At 34.6% G+C, this 21,320-nt stretch overlaps 2 protein-coding genes across 2 annotated transcripts; both read right to left on the bottom strand.

Moving 5' to 3' along the window:
• Positions 1–2,004: 2,004 nt before the first annotated feature.
• On the bottom strand, positions 2,005–4,431 carry LOC122599640 (60S ribosomal protein L32-1-like). Its single transcript, XM_043772178.1, has 4 exons — positions 4,325–4,431; positions 4,035–4,132; positions 3,301–3,482; positions 2,005–2,328 (listed from the first exon to the last, which is right to left on the bottom strand). Exons 2-4 carry the CDS (start codon positions 4,122–4,124, stop codon positions 2,199–2,201), a joined length of 402 nt encoding a protein of 133 aa, XP_043628113.1. The 5' UTR covers positions 4,125–4,132; positions 4,325–4,431; the 3' UTR covers positions 2,005–2,198.
• Positions 4,432–17,030: 12,599 nt separating this feature from the next.
• Positions 17,031–20,486, bottom strand: LOC122601046 (putative receptor-like protein kinase At3g47110). Its single transcript, XM_043773824.1, has 3 exons — positions 17,846–20,486; positions 17,413–17,762; positions 17,031–17,325 (listed from the first exon to the last, which is right to left on the bottom strand). The coding sequence occupies exons 1-3, from the start codon at positions 20,484–20,486 to the stop codon at positions 17,320–17,322; spliced, it is 2,997 nt and encodes a 998-aa protein (XP_043629759.1). The 3' UTR covers positions 17,031–17,319.
• Between the last annotated feature and the right edge of the window lie 834 nt (positions 20,487–21,320).

Genomic DNA, 21,320 nt, shown 5'->3' with positions numbered 1-21,320 from the left:
GATACATGTTTGGGATTACATCAAAAACACCGTGAAGTAAAAACCGGTGGCTCGTCCTTCGTTGGTTGGGAGTTTTTTCTTATGTCTTAGGTCACCGTAATCGGCATAAGTTTTTCACTCTTTTTGTAATCCTCGCAGTTAATGTATCGGGAAGAGTATAGATTAGTTGATTTTAGTACTTTCTAGATTTCACTTGTATTTGTACTTTTTGACAACTAACACCTTGCTAGTTATGTATCTAAATAAATTTATGCCGTTTAAAAAAAAGGTATAGTAAAAGTTAATAAAATTAGATTTAGAGGACGTGGTTTCTGCTTGGTGTAATGAGTGAGTGGTTGGGTGTTTAAATCGGCCGCCTAAAAGGTTTAAATAGGTCTATTTTTAATTCATTTAAGCTAGTTGTAAATAATTAATATGGTTATTTTGAAATTGTTTGTTCTTATTTTTATTTAAATTAATGTCATTTCTTTTTCCTCATGGTTTTCTTGATTTATACTTTTATTTAGAATTTTGAAAAAAATTTGTTCATTTTATTCTTTTCATAAAATAGTAATTGATATTAAGATATGTTTCTGTTAAATTTTGTTTTTTCAATTCTATTCAAAAATAACTTTGAACTTTTTTTGGCATTCAAAAATAACTTTGAACTTTTTTGCCAAAAAAAACCTCGCAATTGAAGCCCCACAACGTGGGGCATGATCATTTCTAGTTTACATTTAACTTGTAAGGATTTAAAAATAAAATGTGAATCCGGATTATCTTTTAGCTAAATTAGTTTGTGAGAGATATTTCACCCAACTTCGGTGCATAATAGCACCACCTTCACTTTATATATATAAAACTAATAAAATAAGAATACCCTTAAAGTAAGAATACGGTAAGAACACTTGTAAAATTTAACATTATATCTTTAAATTTGATCATTCCATAACTTACTTTTTTGGTTAAATATTTATTTTTGTTTGGTTAATTAAAATTACTTATATTTATGTCGTAGATGTATATATGTTTTCTAAATTAAAGTCTGTCTGTTAAAACTCGATAAGTGATCCAGTTCTCATTGAGTTAGGAAAATATTGGGACAATCATTACCAAGTCAAATCAAAATCATCATCCCAGTGTCATCCCTCTCTTACTATCTTTACCCTCACCCTAGTTAAAATTAAACATTAAAGAAGTTCATGTGGTTATTTTACTTTTGTACAAAAGGATAACTTATATGCTTCAACTAGGTGTGTCCAGGGCAAAGCAAATTACTAAAACAAATTTATATTTTCAATCCTTCGGTTATTTATTAAAAGCATACTAGCACGTTACCCGCGTAATGCAACGGTGATTGTGACGGCGACGATGTAATTGTACAGGTGATTGTTGGTGGTAGATGAAACGTGAATTGATGTAGATTATTGATGTAAATGGTTAATGAAGATATTTTCAAAGATAAATGATTGATAGTGTAATTTAATCATTAACCTTAAGGGTAGTGCAAGTGAAAATATTAAACATTTTAATGATGGTAGATGAAAATATTACATGGGAGGGCATTTTAGACATTTCCCCTCATGTAACTTTTAACATAAGGGTATTTTCTTTAATTAGTAGTATAGATATAGGTTATTCTCTTTATACAATAGGTTTTTCATAGACAGTATTTGCTCCAGTTAGAGTCTATATGACATACTAAATTACTAATTACACATTGCCTCTACGACAACAATGATACCAAATACTGTAAGCTGTAACAAGTGGAGCATAGAATTAAAATATATGGAGTCTTAGCCTTGCTAAAAACTAGATACATTTATAGTTTTCGTAAGGATGAGTAAACTGTCTCCTTATTTTGCAATCCAAAATATCCAAGGTAGAGGGTTTATTACTAAGATTACCAATACCCAACGATATTATGCGTAAACGGTCAATGCTTTCACGCTATTGGTAACCTTTGCAATAACAACTCATTTGCACCTACACTTGACAATAAATTGGTAACATTTGGAATAAAGCTATAAAACACTCGTAATTTAACATAAACATTACAAAAATGAAACTAGCAGAACACATCAAACACTTCTTGAAGTTGCATTTCATGTAGATAGGGTCAGAAATAAAACTAAACATGTCCTTAACTGAAGTACTAAAAACACCACAAACAATCCATAGAAAAGTGCTTATATCATTCATGGTTAATACAAGACAGTTTACTCATCCTCCTGGCTGCGCAACCTGGCCAGTTTGTTGGTAACGACGACATCCAACTGGGCTGCACGTTCCACAATATCCTTTCTTTTGCGGGTAGAGACGTTGTGAGCAATTTCAGCACAGTATGTCCTGACATTAAGACAATGAACATATATTGATGTCAACAAATAGTATGCAAAAGAGAGTTTGAACTTCACACTTACAACAAGACAGGTCGAATTAAGTTACATTTTTCCGAAGAGATGACTACAAGGTCAAACCAAAATGTTGAATAAAAACCAAACAGGTAAACTGGGAAGGTCTCACAGACGTCCATAAGAAACTAGAAAATCATTGAATGGTTTTCAATCGATAGTAGAGTATTATTCAAGAATCTATCTTGCACATTCCTATACTATATGAAATCTTTAAACTAAGGTAAGAGAATCCCTTGAAGTATGGAAAGGTTCACAGCCATTGTATCCCCTAAACTGTAACCATACACTCTAGTTGCAACAATATATAGAAACACACAATCCTCAACACAGAGACAACATATAATAAGAGAGCAGACCATCCAGAAACTCTCTCATTTTTCAGCTACCACCACCACATTGTGTGAGTAGAAGAATGGACATTTACACGAAGTGTAATTGTAATTTTTTTAAAACGAAAAGAAAATGGTCTTTATTTTCTACCAGACCCATTTTGACGGATACCATATATTATATTCTTTGATCTATGACATCTGCCACACTCCTAACTTGTTACCTCTATTCTAACCTTTCGCTATAAAACTAACAAATTGTGGGCAGGTGCCTAACGCTAACAGGCCTGCCCACCTTTCCTGAGGTTGTTCTCAAGTGAGCAAGTATATATAGAGTATCATGTTCAACAAGACTAATAGGAGATTGTAGTCATTGTACGAGTTCATTATATAACCACATCTTTGGCCATCGGTAATCCTTTCAGGATAAAAAGAATTTGCTTCAAATTTTCATATATTTTCATAATTCATAGTACTTAAGAAATGTATTTAACAGTAATGCACTTTGATCAAACCTCATGCCAGCATCAATGTCATATATATATATATATACACTTTAGACTGAAGTAAAGTACCTGTTGTGCATCATAAGGACTTCCAACTCTTTTGCATTGTGCACCACAAACTTCTTGAACCCATTTGGAAGAAAGTGTCGGGTTTTCTTGTCTGATCCATAACCAATGTTTGGCATAAGAGTAACTCCCTTAAACTTCCTTCTCACTCGAGAATCAATACCCTTAGGCCTCCTCCAGTTTTCCTGCAACAAAGAATTTTTATACAAAAATAAAAACACTACAGTCACTTGACATATAACAAATTTTAAAAAATCTTAATCATTTGAGAACCTCTCTTAAAATGTCTATAAAACTCTATACTTGTAGTACTATTTTTATGTATTTATTTAGATTTTTGGATAATTAGCAACCCCATGTTGGTGTAATTTAATTTTAGGCTGGTTAGTATCATGAAAATTTTTCAGCGACACCACAATGAAAATCCTGTCTACACCACTATAACTCTATATTTCTCTTTGATGTATCAGTTTAGTCCAAAGTTACCAACGGTAAACTTACGACCGTCTAAATTTAACCTCACCCATTTCTTGTCTGTGACAAAATTGTGTATTATTGTTAGTCCAAAGTTAATTAGACAACCTACAAAACATAAATTCCTACCAACAAAACATAAATTCCTGTTGAAAACCTAGACATTAAACTTCTAACCACACCACCGAACACATTTGACAGAAATACAAACACAATAAAATAGCACAAAATCTATAAATAATAAAATAAAATAAAAGGTATACCTTGACGCAAATCTTCCAATCGCTTTGGGGCCTTTTAAACTTCTTGACCCGCTTCTTGATAATCTTCTTATCCAACTTTGGGACAGCCATTTTTTGTTCTATTTTTATACCAAAAAAAACATAAAACACGATAATAACAGTTATTTACTAATAATATTCAACTACTTAAATCCAAAGTTATCCTATTTCAGCTTTAAAATGAAACTATGAAAACAAATAGAAACTGAGCATATATATATGTGTGTGTGAGTATGTGTGTGTGTGTGATGAGGATCAAAAGAGGTTGAAACCTGAGTGCAGGTGTTGAGACGATGGATGGATGGATGGAGGCGACACGAACGTTGCTTCTGAAGGTTGTAAGTATTATTATAGGGTGCATATATTTACTAGGGTTTTATTATTGTGTTGATCAAATTATGTATGGGCCGAATTTCAATGCGCTTGGCCCAATCCATTAACAACCATGTCCTATCTGAAATTCTGAACCATTTTTATTTATTGTTTTTTTTTAGAATTTAGAATTTATCTAATCTAATTCATATATTGTTTTTTTTAGAATAGTTATCTAATCTAATTCATAAGATGTTTAACATGTGGAAAATCGAGAGGTGAGATTAAAAAATAGAATTAGTGAAATTCACATGTCATATTTATATAATTTTAATAAGATTTTTAAATTAATATGTAAGATGATTAATTATTTTTCTTAACAAAGTAAACATACTTTTCAAAAGTTACAAATTTGGACACAATATGAGAAGATATATATCTATACTACATTATAAAAATTATACCATGTTAAAAAGTTAGAAAAAGAAGAGTTTGAAAATGACTGTTTTGCCCTTAATGAACCATCCATTATTAGTTATACAAATTTACCTAATTGTCATTAATGAACTAATTTTACACCCTAAACTTTCATCATTTATATTATCTCAACTACCACTTTTACATTGATCACATCTACATCGATCTACACCTGTTGTCCATATATTACAGTATAGTTGATATACATTTCTTTTTTCCTAGTAAATCCCCATCGTTCCAAATTCCTTTCTCCCTTTACAAACTTTTTTTTTCTGAAACAAATCCCCATCAGAAAATAAAATAAAAGTCACATATATTGGTGTTTGCTATTCAACGGAAAGCAACCTGAAAATTGGAACAGTACAACTACAGGAAAAAACCACAGCAACGGAGCCTACAACCACTGTGGTTATGGTTCCTCATTCCATCCTCGAACCCGGTTTTGCCAATACCGGGTTTGCAGTGATGTGTCACTATCACCATGCATACTTACTGTACATTCTGATAGGTTCTGAAAAGCTAGCACGTATTTCGAAACCGGTGATGCCAATACCGGGTTCAATCTCTTTTTTTGAAACCAGTAATTGAAATACCATTTTGGAGAAAAAAAAACGAAACCGGTATTTGAAATACCGGTTTACCTGGTTGTACAAATCTTTTTTTCGAAAATTTGTTTGAGAAAACCCCCTTGAAAAACGCCCGTTTCAAAAAAAAACTTCATGAAATGACTTATGAGCAACTTCTATAACCTTTGATAGGTGTGTATGACGAGTCACAAATATTTATTCACGTATTTATCCATGTACATAAGGTTACATCTTCATGTTAGTTTCCTAACAACCATTATTGATTACTTTTTGATATGGGAAATGATAATCGTACCATACTTTTTGATTAATCTACCACTACTATGCATCATATATTTATACTGTCTGTTATATTATTTGTACAGTATGATACACTTATAAATTTAAGTGGTACAAATATGGGCTGCCTTTTGATATTGTTTACATAATATACTACTTTTTTCACACCATGGCTAAGAAGGTTCTGGTTCGTGGCAACGTCCTCTTCTGCTGCATCTGACTTGTTCCTGGATGAACTCCAACTAGCATGTGGCCGGTGGGCCCTTGAAAGTTGATTACTCTTAAATCTTTAGTTGTAATTGATTAGTATTGCATACATGTTTTGCCATGTACTGTTTTTGATAATTTGCATTTACTCGATCCATTTGATAGATTTGGGTGATGCTTTACGGATATATCTTTTCTCATTTTAGTTACATAAAAGGTTGTAACAATATAAAAATCAATTACAGATTCGCTACAATTTTAAAATGAGTATATATATTTTATCATTTTAGTTACATAAAAGGTTTGCCATATTTTTTGATGATTTGTAACGTAACAATATAAAGATCAATTACAAATTTGATACAATTTTAAAATGAGTACATTTTCGAGTGTCGGTCTTCGTTTAAAGTCAGATGTGTTACTGTTAGCTGTTGCAGATTGATTGGTTATGTGATTAGTGTTGGGAAACCTAGAAGAGAATCCAATGGTGCACAGACTCTTGAGTGCAATCTCACTAATGAAATGTATTCAACGGAATGTCATTTCTTCACATGTCATACGTTGTTATACGTCGTTAAATCTGTTTGCATGTTGTTCTGCGCAGGGGGCGACAGGTGGAGGTCACACTATGGGAATCAGTTGGAGAAGTGATGATGAAAAGAAAGGAATGACACCCAGGAGCTTATTCATGCATCTTGACTGCATTAAGTGTTAGACTAGGAGGAGTGGAGCATTAAGGGAATGCCCTTCCTCAAATCCTTTCATGACATGTGGCTTTATGGTAATGGTAAAGGGCATTCCCCCATTCATTTGAGATGGAAGAATGGCCAAGGGCATTCCTTTTTTTATATGTAAAAACTTGTTTTATATAAAGTGAGCTACACAAATTAAGAAAAGGTGTATAAATTTTGGTATAACATGTGAAATAAAAGGAAAGGTGGCAGAAGGAAAGTGGGTCTGCAGGCAAAAGGACAAGGGGGCTCAAGCCTTTCAATTTCTAACGCTACACACTTTTTAAGGAGGGGAACGCCCCTTAGGGCCGAAGGGGGCGTTCAGGAAGGCGTTCTGAGGCGTTCCCATCATTGCAACGCCCATTTAACGGGCTACTCCTCTTAGTCTAAAAACATTTCGTGGTATGCTAAGTGATGGTGACCCTTTATTTGTTTATGACCATCTTAATCCATATGCATTACCAATCGACCGTGCAGGTGAAGTTGGAGTATCAATCTCATCATCAACCCAAATCATTGATAACGAACATGTATCGGCATTACAAACCTTCAAAATTGCCATCAGGTTTTTCCGTGTCAGTTGCATGTGCTTCTATGCATATGGTTGTAGTAGATGCAGATTTGTGTGACAATAGCAACATAGATTTGATTAACGTTTTTGTTTTAGGAATATGTGTGTAATCGTTTAAATAATAAGTCATTTGGACTTACGTTTGTATTTAAAGATTACGTTTGAACTTCAATATAATATTTGGTTATGATTATTGTTATGTTTGTGTGTTATATTATTGTTTTGCAGGTACAAGGACGTATAACCAAGGTTATAAGTGTCTTAAAATACTTATAATGGTGGCTGAACGTTATGTACGGGTGAAATAAAGGATCCAAGACTGCGCACCTCATGTTGACGTTATTAGCACGTTGTGTTGTCCTCGTTCTGACGTCAATACGAAGTCAGATCGCGTTTTGGTGGATCGGGCTCGATTCACTTCGTGTGAAGCCCAAGATCACACGAACCATAACCCTATTAGTATAAATACAACACTAATTGACGAAATTAGTGATCGAACTTTAACAGTTAAAGGGATAATTAACGAATTACATCGAATTGTTGCTCGTGAATACTCCTTCACGAATTTGTACTTCGTGTGTCTCCTTAGGTCGATTAACTATTCATTAATTGACAAAAGGCAATAGCAATCTAGTTATCTCAAGAGGATTCCGCACTCTTTACATAACGAATCACATCTTATTACGATCCATACAACAATAGGGTACCTTACAAGTGGTATCAGAGCCCTAAGGTTGATTACCAGAAGGTTTAAGATTTTTTGATTTGCTATTGATTGCAAAATCACTTCGAAATTCGCGTTTTTGTTAAATTCGTGTTTTGCTTCGTGCGACCTCGTGCTAACGTCAACACGAGGTGATCTTCGTTCGTGTGCTTACATCAGCACGAACTGCTCTTCGCGTCCAAGATCGTGACAATTGTCCTTCGTGTGTCACTTTGTGTCACGTGCTCTTCGTGTGATCCCGTGTGACTTCGTGTCACGTGTTAGTCGTGTGACTTCGTGCCGCACGAACTGTTCTTCGTGGTTTACACTGTTATTTCCTCTGATTTAATCTTAAAAGATTCGAAATGACTACTGTACCAACTGCTGCTAATTCACCAAATGCCCTGCTTATCAGTCAAATGATTCTGCATGACCATGAAGTTGGTCGTGGTAACACACCTCCAAATCTCTTCCGTATGGAAAATTATTGGATGTGGAAAAGAAGATTTGAAGACTATATTCGTCAAAATGATTTTGATATGTGGGCTATGATAACTAAAGGTTTTGACTGGCCAACATTTGAGAAAAATGGTGTAATCGGTACGTATACTTACACTGATATGCCAGATGCTAAAAAGAAGAAGTATGTAATTGAAGGAAAGGCTCTCTCAACTCTTACTATGGCCTTACCTCAAGATAGTGTACATCTGTTTAAAAAGTACACACTACTTCAAAGGAGTTATGGTATGCCCTTGAAAAATACTGTGAAGGCGATGCTACTTTGAAAATAAATCGTATTAAACTTCTTAAGTGTCAGTATGCAGCCTTTAATGGACTGAAAGGAGAATCTCTTGATGAGATAATTACTCGATTCAGTCATTTAACTACTGAGTTATCATATTTTGGTGTTGCATACCCTCAAACTAAGTTAGTAGACAAATTTTTGGATGCACTACCAAAAATATGGACGGAACATGTTCATCATCTTCAAGATGACAAGGATTACAGTTCATGGGACTTTGAGACTGTAGTTTCCAAAGATCAGATAAATGAAGAGAAGGATCAAGGATACTCACTCGGATTTTACTCAAGATCCATCACTGTATCATGCTAATCCTGTTCATTTAGCAAGTACTAGCTCAGGAACTAATGCATTTCTAAGTGGTGCTGAAGCTTCACCAATAGTAGATGCTGATGGACTTGCAGGATATGTTGCTTATGACAATACTGCTTATTCTGTCAAAAGCAATTCTCAGTCATTCAATTCCATGCCAATGAGTATGAGTTCCGCAGAAGGAAGAATGTATGTATATTCGGCCTTTTGTTCAGCTCATGAAGCTTATACAAATAGAAAGGTTACTGACCCTGCACTGATTGATGAGGATTACAATCAAATAGATCCTAATGATTTAGAAGAAATGGATCTACAATAGCAGCTAACAATGTTAGCCATTAAAGTCAGAAGATTCTCTTAGAGAACTGGAAGGTTTTTGGGTAATGGCACTAAAGGCTTTGACAAATCCAAGGTGAAATGTTATAATTGCGATGGATATGGTCACTTTACAAGAGAGTGTCAATGTCCCAAGAGGACTGATAATACCGTGGCGGGTAGACAGAACTACAATCAAGGCGGTATTACTCCACCCAATAATCAAAAGACTCAAGCAATGATTACATTACCTGCTTCTTCACAACAGTCAGGTTCTCATCAATTCATGGAGTCCAAGGCTGTTGTTGTTCAGAATCCAAATGGTACTTATCAATGGGATACACAATCCGAAGATACTTCAAATCATGCTTATATGGTTGAGGTCTTTGATAGCTATGCAAATGAAGTAGCTGAGACAATTGATTATGTTGTGTATACAAGTGAAGAGAACACATTTAAAGTCGTTAAGCAGAATGTTAAGAAAGTTGTTGAGATTGTAAGGTCTGAGAGTGAATCTGTGTGAGCTGTAAAAGCTTCAGAAAAGAACATAGAGTCATCTAACCCAAATGATGACTTTGATAAGAAGCGCATTGAAGATCAAATGAAAGAATTTGTGATACCTGAAGGTATGACAACTGAAGACTTCATTGCATACACGGCAGATTGCAAGGCTGCATATCAGAAGGGAGAACCAAGGAAGCCTATCAGTCTTTGGTATGTTGATAGTGGATGCTCCCGGCACATGACAAGGGACAAGAAATTGTTGTCCAACTATGAAGATATAAATGGATCTTATGTTAGTTTCGCAGGTCCCAAGGGCGGCAATATCTCAGGCCAAGGTTATGTTGTCAATGGGAAAATTACATTGGAGAAAGTCAATTATGTGGAACATTATCTCATAATCTTATGAGTGTTTCTCGGATTTGTGACAAGGGTAATCATGTCCATTTTACTGAGAAAGAAGCACTTATTTTGAAACTAGGAAGAAAGACATCTATGGCCTTATATTAGGTGTTGATAACTCAAAGGAGCCAGTTTGTTTGCTATCTAAAGCAAGTGAATCTGAATCGTTGTTATGGCATAGAAGAATGGGACATATTCATTTCCTAAAGATGAATGATATTGTCAAACATGGTTTGGTTGAAGGTGTTCCAATGAAAAGGTTTGAAATGGAAGACAAATGTGTACCTTGTTTGAAAGGTAAGCAGCAGAAGTCTTCACATAAACCAAAGCAAGAAAATTCTATTGTCAACCCATTTGAGTTACTTCACATAGATTTACTTAGTCATGTGAATGTAAGGAGTATAGGTGAGATGTATTATTGTTTAGTGATCACTGATAACTACTCGAGATTCTCATGGGTATTCTTTCTACATTCGAAAGATGAAACTCCTCGGGTTTTGATAAATTTTTTTGTTGAAACTAAAAATGTTTATGGAGTTCGTGTTAAAAGAAGCAGGAGTGATAACGAAACTTAATTTAAAAATAAAACATTGGAAGTCTTTTGTTTGTCCAAAGGAATCCAACATCAATTCAGTGTACCGTATGAACCTCAACAAAATGGAGTTGCTGAAAGAAAGAATAGGACTCTAATCGAAACTGCTAGAACAATGCTTGCTGATTCAGGGCTCCCCACTATGTTCTGGGGGGAGTCTATGAATACAGTTGGTCATATTTTGAATAAGGTTTCTGTAATTAAGCGTCATAATAAGACATACTATGAGCTTCTACATAAAAAGAAACCGAATCTACAGAATGTTGAACCATTTGGTGTACCGTGTACTTTCTTGAAATATCTACCTCAGTCAAAGTTTGATCCAAAAGTTGAAGAGGGATTTTCATGGGTTATAAACCAGGTACATCAATTCGACGGGTTTACAACAAACAGCCAGGCAAAGTTGGCTTGGGGACAAATGTCAAGATTGTCAGTCATAAGCCCGCTATACATTCTGGAACTGGCAAGAACTTTGATTATGACAGTGTGTTTCGTTCATTACACGATCCTGCTTCTTACTCAGATCCTGACATAGCTGATGATGTGATCATTTTAAGAGATCATATGGAAAATAGTTCTTCATCTCCTCCTACTGTTGTTGGTGAAAGTGGTAACGACAATGATAAGACATTAGATTCATATGTTTCTGAACCCGAGAATACTACTCCAATTACTCCTTCAAGGATTCCATTGCTTGATAATGATCCTATTTCTGAAGAATCGGAATATGATTTTAGCTCTCTTGAATTTCAGATTCAATCGAATTTAGGAGAAAATCTAAATGTTGATTCGGTTCCTCAATACCGAGTAAATAAGGATCATCCAGTTACAAACATTCTTGGTGATGCTACAGAACCTATTCGCACTAGAAATCAGTTAAATAAGGAGATGACTAGTTTATTTTGTGAAGTGAAGGATACATGAATTATAACTGAGTGTCTGTATTCTTGTTTCATTTCGCAAAAAGAACCTAAGAATGTTAAGGCATTACTTCAAGATTCTTTTTGGGTTGAAGCTATGCAAGAGGAATTAGCTCAATTTGAAAAAGTTGGAGTATGGGAGTTAGTAGATGTGCTTAGAGGTAAAGAACCAATTGGAACTCATTGGGTATTCAAATGAAAACGAGATGACGAAGGGATCGTTACCAGAAATAAAGCACGTTTGGTTGTTCAGGGGTTTGCTCAAAGAGAAGGATATGACTATAACGAAACTTTTGCGCCAGTTGCATGTATTGAAGCTATAAGGTTATTTTTAGCCTATGCAAGCTTTAAAGGTATAAAGGTGTATCAGTTAGACGTTAAGAGTTCCTTCCTGTATGGAGAAGTTAAAGAAGAAGTTTATGTTCATCAACCACCGGGGTTTGAAGATCCTAACTATCCAAGACGAGCATATCGGCTTGATAAGGCTCTTTATGGATTGCATCAAGCACCCAGAGTGTGGTATGAAAATTTGTCGACACATTTGTTGACAAATGGTTTTACAAGAGGTTCGATAGACAACACATTGTTTGTTAAATGGCGGAAGCGTGATTATCTGATTGTACAAGTTTACGTAGATGATATCATTTTTGGTTCATCCAATGTAAAGATGTGCAAAGAATTTGAAATGAGCATGATAAAGCAGTTTGAAATTAGTGCTGTGGGAGAACTACAAATCTTTCTCGGACTACAGGTTGATCAAAGGAAAGATGGATTTTTCATTCACCAGGCTAAGTATGTCGATGACATCTTGGAGAGGTTTCAAATGTTAGAATCCAAGACATATGGTAATATAACTAGTCCTAATACACATATGATGTATATAATATAACTAGTCCTAATACACGTACGATGTATGGTAGCCATCTAGATTTTTCATAAAGAAATTTAAATATGCTTTATACATGATGCATGAATGTGAAATAAATTGTTGTTAAAATAAACCAATGATCGAAGCTAAGTTATAATAAAAGGTAATGAGTAATCATAAGTATAATCTATGTTTAGCTAAAGTTTTGGATTTACCTTAAATTTTTACAAGAGAAAATGTCACAAATGGTCCCTGTGGTTGTTCATATTAGCATTTTGCCCCTTATACTTTTTTTTCGTCGCTAATTGTCCTTTGGTTTTTCAATTTCGTTGCTAGCAGTCCCTACCACTAACATCTGTTAAATTAAGGCCGTTAAAACCCTCATTTGCATGGCACATGAGGGTATTTTAGTCTTTTCAACCATTTCTTTCCCAACACATTTATTTCCAAAACAATATATGTATATTATACGTATCTATACATTTGATTCCAAAATCACCCCTTTTAATTCAAAAATCCTAGATTAATAATGAAATAGTCCACTTTCAAATATAATCAAAATCATATCCAAGAAATTAATTTGAAATCAAACCCTCTGCACATAAGCAAAATTAAAGTAAAACGATGATACAATCCAAATATGATTTGATATATATCTACCACAACACACATGTATACACAAAACATACAAAACACACATAGATGCAGGAACAACAACGGCAACAACGTCGGAATAGCAGTGAGAAATAGAACCGCAGCAGCGGTTGTGTGTCTTTTTTCGATCCCTTTTTCTTTATTGTGGCTCTGTGTTTTTCGATTCCCAATTAAAACCCAAATCCCCTTTGTTTGCTTACATCTATATATATATATATATACATCCCCACTTTTGCTTGATGTCCATGTAGAGGCCTATCTCTACATAAAACTAATTGCATAAACCAACTATTATAGTTTAATATTTATATCTATTTTCTTATAGCTCTCGTTAGATGCATTATAAGGATTTGCAATGCTTTCTAATTAATTGCTTTGAGATCTGCTATTTGTGGGTCTACAATGTTTATAGTTTGCTATTGCGTGTTACAAAATATAATTTACATCATGATGGTGATGATGATTGAAGAAGAAAATACGAAAGAGAAAAAATGGGTGAATAATTTTGGGTTGGGTTTTGATTATGTGTTCAGGTGATACCGATTTTAAATGCTTCACAATTAAAATTTGGGTTTAGATGTATATTGATTTATCGAATTATTATTAGGTTGAATTTGAATGATCAAAAATTAAAAGTTTGTGTTATGTGATTTAGGTTCTGATGATGAAGATGATAATTGATAGGGGTGAGAGAAATGTTAAACTTGAAAGGACTAATATACCCTTATTTAATGGTCAAATTTAACTGATGTTACAAGGGGCAAAATGCTAATATGAACAACCACAAGGACCATTTGTGATATTTTATCTTTTTACAATTACATCAAAATCAAAACTTATAAGCATAGTGGATGACGACAAATAGCCTTGTGATTACGGATCGTAAATTCAACTTTTTGGAGTCTGCATGCTAATAACTTATGGAAAATGATAATGACAACCAAGTATTTGATAAATTACAACTACATGAAAAAAAACTTACTTTCAACAATTGCATGTGGTCTTTTTTCCAACAAAGAATGTCTTTCGTGACACATATCGGTAGAGCTTTTTGATGGATTGAATTGATGTATAATTATTTAAAATGTTTTTCTTTTTTCGGGGGCATGTATTCAAATTGTATGTTAATTAAGCATGGGGTTTGAGTATGAATCGAACTAAGATTATTAAAAGTATAACATTGTATGGAACAGATTATAAAATCTAAAAGTAGGAAAATAAAGAAAACTATCTCCATGGATGAATTTATATTATTACTTGCTAAAAGATTACAGTTTACAAAATATTACGTGTAGATTAAAAATTGTTTCCATATAAATAATATGCACTAATTTAATTAATAAAAATTAGAAACATAATTGGATTAGGATTCTATTTAAAAAATTATATAGATTATTAAATTAAAAAGACACGTGTCGATCAAGGATTTTGACACGTGATAGAGAATGGCAGCACATGGTGAATTAATAATAAAAAAATATCACATGGGCTAAAATTGATAAAACAGCAAATCACAAGGTGATGTGATAAAATTTAAAGCACGGATATATACCATCTCACTCTATTGAGTTGATGATGGGCTCTATTTGACAACTAAGTGCACCTAATGCCTCAATATCTTCGTCTTTCTTCACTTAATGCCTTTTTTATATGTAAATATATACAACCAGAGACTACAAGATGGTATGTACTAAATTTCATCTTTCTTAGTTGTACATTTTAGTTTGTTTCTGAAATTTTGGGTTATGGAATAGTTATATTTTTAATAGTGATTTAGTGTTCCTAAGTGAAAAGGTAATATGTTTGGTATTTTATTGAATGGATATTGAAACTGGGTTGGTGGTGTGATGTTGGAGATGAAGTTGGTTATTATATATGCATTAGTTTTAAATGCCCCGTTTTAGTGCAATGAAGCTACAATTCTTGATAACTCTCCTTCGGGATAGGTTAGAGCATCTCTACAAAAAGTTCTTAAGCTCTATAACGAGTTAAAGTTTTTAAAACGGAAAATAAGGCATTGTGACACTTCAAAGCGCTTTCCCCACTAATGCAATCATGTATGGTATTTCATCAAAAATTGACATGGGGTAATTCAAATCAACCCGTTCCAAGGTAAATACACTTTGGTTGACTTTATATATATAGAATATGCAATAACTAATATGTGGATTGGTCCGACTAAGGGGTGACCTTTCACCAATGGGTCACTCTGTACGGAGTAGCTAGGAGATTCTGTTAGTTGGTCGTTACAAAAAAAAAAAAAAAAAAAAAAAAGTAATATGAAATCACACACAATGACCTTACCAGCAAGTGCTAACAAGTCAGAAGCAGTGATGAAATCAGCAGAAAAACACAAATTACTGTTCTTCACCATAATTTCAAACAGCTTTCAGTTGGATTCTTAGCCAACCGAACCCGTTCCCCATTTGAAACAACACTTTTCCCAATAATTTAACTAGTCTGCAGATTAAATTAAAAAGGCTGCTTCGATAGCTTTAAAAGTGACGCAAACTTTAATTTCTTTGCGACGCAATAACATTGGGATGTATGAAGTGGTAGAGATGACTGTTGCTATTGGAAGAGTAGTGTACAAAACTAGAAGACCACTAATAGAAGGAAACACATCAAAGGTGAGAACAAGAACCCCCCCAACCCAACATAGTACTCTAAAAAATTTTGTCACCTGTGGAATTTGAACCCAATACCTCCTCATTTTTAAGTCATTGGGTATCTTAACTCAGGCACTTGAACCTAGAGTAATTGGCACTATCAAAACTAGTTAACTGAATCAGTTTTTAATTACAAGTATAGCTGTTTAATGAGAACAATGAAAAAACATCACATAAATCAAACAATAATGGTAATTTCAGATTGGGTATCAATTATTGCGGAAAGTAATAGGAACTTATATAACAATGTCAGAAAAATCTATGAGAACGCTCATGCTAACTTAGTATATCTCGGAATAGTTTAATGTACTTATAGGTGTCTAAATTTGAGTTATGGGTCATTAAAAGCACATTAGCATCGCATGGCTCATATTTAACTCATAGTGGTACCACCTTAATACAAAAGAAATCAACTGAAAGACAAATCTATCTTTGGTTACTAGGGGTTTGTTTTTTATCCTCTTGGCTTTTCTCAAAACTTGATGCAACACCACAGTTTGATTTTAATTAATTGTTTTTTCGACATCATTAAAAAAAGTGAGTGCAGAAATTGGGAGGATTACATGTACCGTCTCTCTGGAGGGAGAGCTGAGCTTGTAATTTCTGAACTATAAGCTTATCCAAATCCTGAAATCCTCAGGTGAATAATAGCTAGTGCTGAATAAATCCAAAATAATGAAGAGAAAGAAGTATCTACTGCTTGAGTTATTCTGAATGTGTCAAGTGGCATTGACATATTATTAAAAATTTCAACAAAAATTACTGACTTATTCCGCTAGTGTCGTCTAACCACAAATACAGAGAAGGCGAACCAAAGTGATTTTTCAAACATTTTACAATGGAATACTATGTCAACTTTTAACTGCATATGCCCGATTTTACAAATCAAAAAGTTAAAAGTCAATAAACTATAGTTAAAAGTCAAATCGCCCTTGACACCATGGACATCAGGACATGACTGAAGCAATAGTTCAGAGAAGGCCCAAATCTAGATGCTTAGGCCAGGGCTACATTGACCAATGGTTCAGATTACGGATACAATGTTCTGCACGTGGAAATCAATGAAAACGGTTTGAATTTATTAGTGAAAACACAGTCGTAATGCTTTAATGAGTCTCCGGAAGATCAAATGAATATTGTGATCTTCAAACATCTCACAGTAACGGGTAGACTTGATAATTTTGTTAGAACCTTTACTCTATGAGGTGACAAACAACACACAAATTTATTTAATTTATTATAGCACGAAACATACAAACAAACATTAACAGGTAGTTAAAGTACACTGTTAATAACAAATATTTAACCACAGCATATACCACTCCTTACCGCATCTACTTTGGACTGTGCCAGGCAAGCTTGGTGTTAAACCTGAAATAGTGCATATTTGGAGCATATCAACCACCTTATTTGTTAAGGTTTTTCTTACACAAAAAGTAAAAGCAGTGAACACAGTACCTCAAGATTTTCAAGGGTAGCCCGAACATGCAACAACTTGTGGAGAGCATTGTTGATATTCATCCGTTGTGATGGGGAATCTACAGAGCATGATACTCCAATCCTAATAGTTGCAGCCAAACATTCTTCCATTTTTCGTGCATTTGTTTCAGTACTTTGCATGACAACAATATCAACATCAAGCACATCAATTACTTGGTCTAGCAAGGCCACATAAGCAAACTTATGGAGGCTAAGGTTTTCGTTGAATATGTCATCAGTCGGCTTTTTCTTGGTCATAACCTCTAGTAATAATATTCCAAAGCTGTACACATCCCCACTACTTGTCATCTTACTCCCTAAACCATACTCTGCAATTTACAATAGGCAACGAGTTTTACGTAAAGGTAATATTTCAAAGTAAAACTAGCTTAAGAGAACCCTTTAAGTTTACCGGGAGGTGTATATCCAACTGTTCCTTTAACCCCCGTTGAGTTGTTTTGGTTTGAATTGTTTCCAACAAATTTCGCGAAACCAAAGTCTCCAACATGGGCCACCATATCATTATCTAGTAGAATATTGCTAGGCTTCATATCTCCATGAACAACGGTTGGTATACACTCGTTATGAAGATAATCAAGTGCGGATGCAACATCGATGAGAATATTAATTCTTTGAAATAAGTTTAGTCTAGATCTATTTGCATTTGAATGTAGCAAATCATGTAAACTCCCGTTAGGCATGAACTCGTAAACCAAAGCTTTGAAATCGTTGCCCTGAAAGTCAATGCTCGAACACGAAGTTATTATCTTTAATAAATTCCGGTGTCGGATAGTTCGCCATGCTTCACACTCCGCTATAAATCTTTTGTGAGCTCCCCGAATTCGAAGATGTAGAACTTTTACTGCAACGAATTCGTCATCATGATCAAGGGTTCCTTTATAAACAGAGCTTGAGCCACCCTGGCCAATCAAGTTCGCTTCAGAGAAGCCATCAGTAGCCTTGAGGAGTTGATCGTACGAAACTTTTAAGAATCTTTCATTGATGGATGACTGAGATAGTTGCCCATTATTTTTCTTTTTAAACCAAACATAGAATATAGATAATACGGAAAGGACTGTACAAGAAACTAAAATAACTATAATAAACAATGTGAACCTTTTGTTATGTTTCCTTGCCATTTCACATTTGGGTAACCTAAGTTCAACTAAGCCACCACAAAGTCTATTGTTCCCCGAAATGGAGAATGCACTTGCATTGGAAAATACTCCTTTTACCGGTACTTGACCTTGAAAATCATTAAAAGATAGATTCAAGTATTTTAAAGAGAACCATTCTAAGAACGGAGGAATTTGGCCTGATAAATTGTTGCGAGAAAGATCGAGTTCTTCCAGTCCTTTTACAAGACTTAATGAATATGGTACCATTCCTTGAAATAAGTTGTTGTTTATGTGTAAGTAGGTAAGGCTAGTACAACGGCCAAGGCTACTCGGAATAAAACCTGATAAATGATTATGAGATAAATCCAGCTCGTTCAATGATTTGAGATCTTCAACCTCAGTTGGGATTGAACCAAAGAGGCTATTATTTGAAAGATATAAAAAGATTAGAGAACTTAGTTGAAGAATTTCTTTAGGTATTTTGCCACTTAGTTTATTGTTCTGAAGGTACAACCCCTGAAGCTGATGACAATTCCCCATACTTGGTGGGATATCCCCTTCCAATCTGTTGGAGCCTAAATAAATCAAAGTTAACATTGATAAGTTCCCTATTGCATGAGGAACTGTATTTGAGAATTGGTTTTCATAAAAGTAAGCCTCGTGTAGTTTTGAAAGCATGCCAATGGTAGAGGGGATTTTCCCCGTGAGTTGGTTTTCTTCTAAAGTTAAATAGGTCAAACCTACAAGATTTCCTATACTTGAAGGGAGGCTTCCATATAGTTGATTTCCTCCTAATTCTAGATGACTGAGTTGATGAGAAAGATTACCGACTGAGGTCGGAACAACTCCTTGAAAATTGCAATAACCAAGAAACAGTTTTGCTAAGATGCTACAGTTTCCCAAAGAAACAATAAAGTTCATATCATTTGCATCCCCACCTCCATTGAAGTTGTTAAATTCCAAATTTATATAAGAAATGTATTTTAGCTTTGCGAAGTCAATCGTCAATTTCCCACTAAAATTGTTGTTACGCATCTCAAGAAAATCTAATTTCGAACAGTTAGATATTGACGGGGGAAGAAGACCCGACAATTGATTGCCCCATAGTTGAAAAAGTTGAAGATTAGGGAGCATTGACCCAAGTGTAGGCGGAAGAGTACCCGTAAGCTGATTTGCAGCCAACGAAAAATTACTTAGGAGCGAAAGGTTATAGATGGAGTGAGGTATTATTCCATGTAAGTTACATTCACCAGCGTAAAAGATCTTTGAGTTTTTCAAGCGACCTAAAGTGTGCGGAATGCTCCCATCCAATGGATTGTTTGTAACAGAGAATGCTTCCATGGATGTCATATTTCCCAAGAAAGGTGAGATTCCTCCGGTTAAGTTATTTGAACCCAATGAAAGAACGGTAAGTTTCGAAAGGAAAGTGATCTCCAAGGGTACGCTTCCAACTAGATTATTAATTTCAAGCCAAAGCTTTTCAAGGTTATAACAACCAGACAAGTTAGCAGGAATGACTCCGTTGAATTTGTTTTCGGACAATATAAGGAAACGTAGCCTAAATAGACGACCAAGCTCATGGGGGATGGCTCCTTGAAAGCTGTTGTTCCTAAGTGTTAACAACCTAAGGAAGCTCAAATTTCCTACATGAGAAGACAATGAGCCTTGGAGGCCTTTCGATTGTAGGTTTATCGCAGTCACTCTTCTATGTCGCTTCCCACATGAAACACCACTCCAGTTGCAGAAATGGGAGGAAGAGTTCCATGAGGCTAGAACTCCATATGGATTACTAATCAATGACTTGAACGACACCAACGCCAAATGATCGCTCTTGTTTCCATCATACGAACCAGAGGTGGTGGCAAAAGTAATCAAAAATACAACAAGGGTATAAAAGAGGATACAAATAGAAGAGGGGGAGGATAAGGAAATCATAGGTTTTTTTAGTTTTGGAAATAAACTTAAGATAACAAGGATATTAGCATATTAATTATACTAGCTTTTACCTATAAGTGGCATGCAGCTAATGAAGCGAATGCCATCCATCCATGTATTCCTTATCATCTTTGGAGATGTTTTTACCTAATTACAACTGTACTATACTTATCAAAGCATGTTTGTTTGTTTGTTTGAATTGTCGGCCATTATTCTATAAAAAAGATATACAGTACATACTTTATAACTCTCCTATTATTGAACCCAATTTAGTCATCACCTAGTGCTCCACCCCCTTAACATTTGGTAACTTGCTAATGCCAGCATCGCTATCGTCACTTCGGTCCAAGATTTCAGTTAAATTTAGTATATTACGTACGCAATCTAAATATCCTAATTCGTCTATTCTCCTATTTGTATCTTATTAGTACATGCTATTACATATGCCACAACTTGCATTAATATTTGTTTGTTAATATTAACTATATAGAGTTTTCTTTAACCGCAATTTTATTGATAGATCATACCCGTTGTCCCGTTGATAAGGGTCAACCAATACGCGAAACCAAGAGAAATGTTACATCACTAAACTTGGGTTTTCTTAAGCCACTCAATCTAATTAAGTCATGTTCAACTTGTTACCTATAGAAAAAGACCTAGAAAAATAATAACCAAGTGCGAAATCAAAAAGAAAATCTAATCATTTTTTTGTTGCTCAATACCAGTACCTCGTTGTTCCTTGTCTTCAAAATGAGCCAAAATCCGCACCAAATGATCATCTCTAAAATCTTACTTTTGTTTTGACAAGTTAAACCGGGTAGGCAGCCTGTCCAT

This window comes from Erigeron canadensis, chromosome 5, assembly GCF_010389155.1.
Source record: "Erigeron canadensis isolate Cc75 chromosome 5, C_canadensis_v1, whole genome shotgun sequence".
Taxonomy (NCBI): domain Eukaryota; kingdom Viridiplantae; phylum Streptophyta; class Magnoliopsida; order Asterales; family Asteraceae; genus Erigeron; species Erigeron canadensis.
Note: the sequence above shows the minus strand (reverse complement) of the source record. Positions and strands in the feature narration are given on the sequence as shown.

Bases quoted from the DNA above. Each gene is read 5' to 3' on its own strand.
- LOC122601046 (XM_043773824.1), bottom strand. From the start codon at position 20,486: ATGATTTCCTTATCCTCCCCCTCTTCTATTTGTATCCTCTTTTATACC. The intron at 17,763-17,845 runs GTAAACTTAAAG...TGTAAATTGCAG, and splicing joins AGTTGGATATACACCTCCCG to AGTATGGTTTAGGGAGTAAG.
- LOC122599640 (XM_043772178.1), bottom strand. From the start codon at position 4,124: ATGGCTGTCCCAAAGTTGGATAAGAAGATTATCAAGAAGCGGGTCAAG. The intron at 3,483-4,034 runs GTATACCTTTTA...TCTTTGTTGCAG, and splicing joins ATTGGAAGATTTGCGTCAAG to GAAAACTGGAGGAGGCCTAA. The intron at 2,329-3,300 runs GTACTTTACTTC...TCTTAATGTCAG, and splicing joins GTCCTTATGATGCACAACAG to GACATACTGTGCTGAAATTG.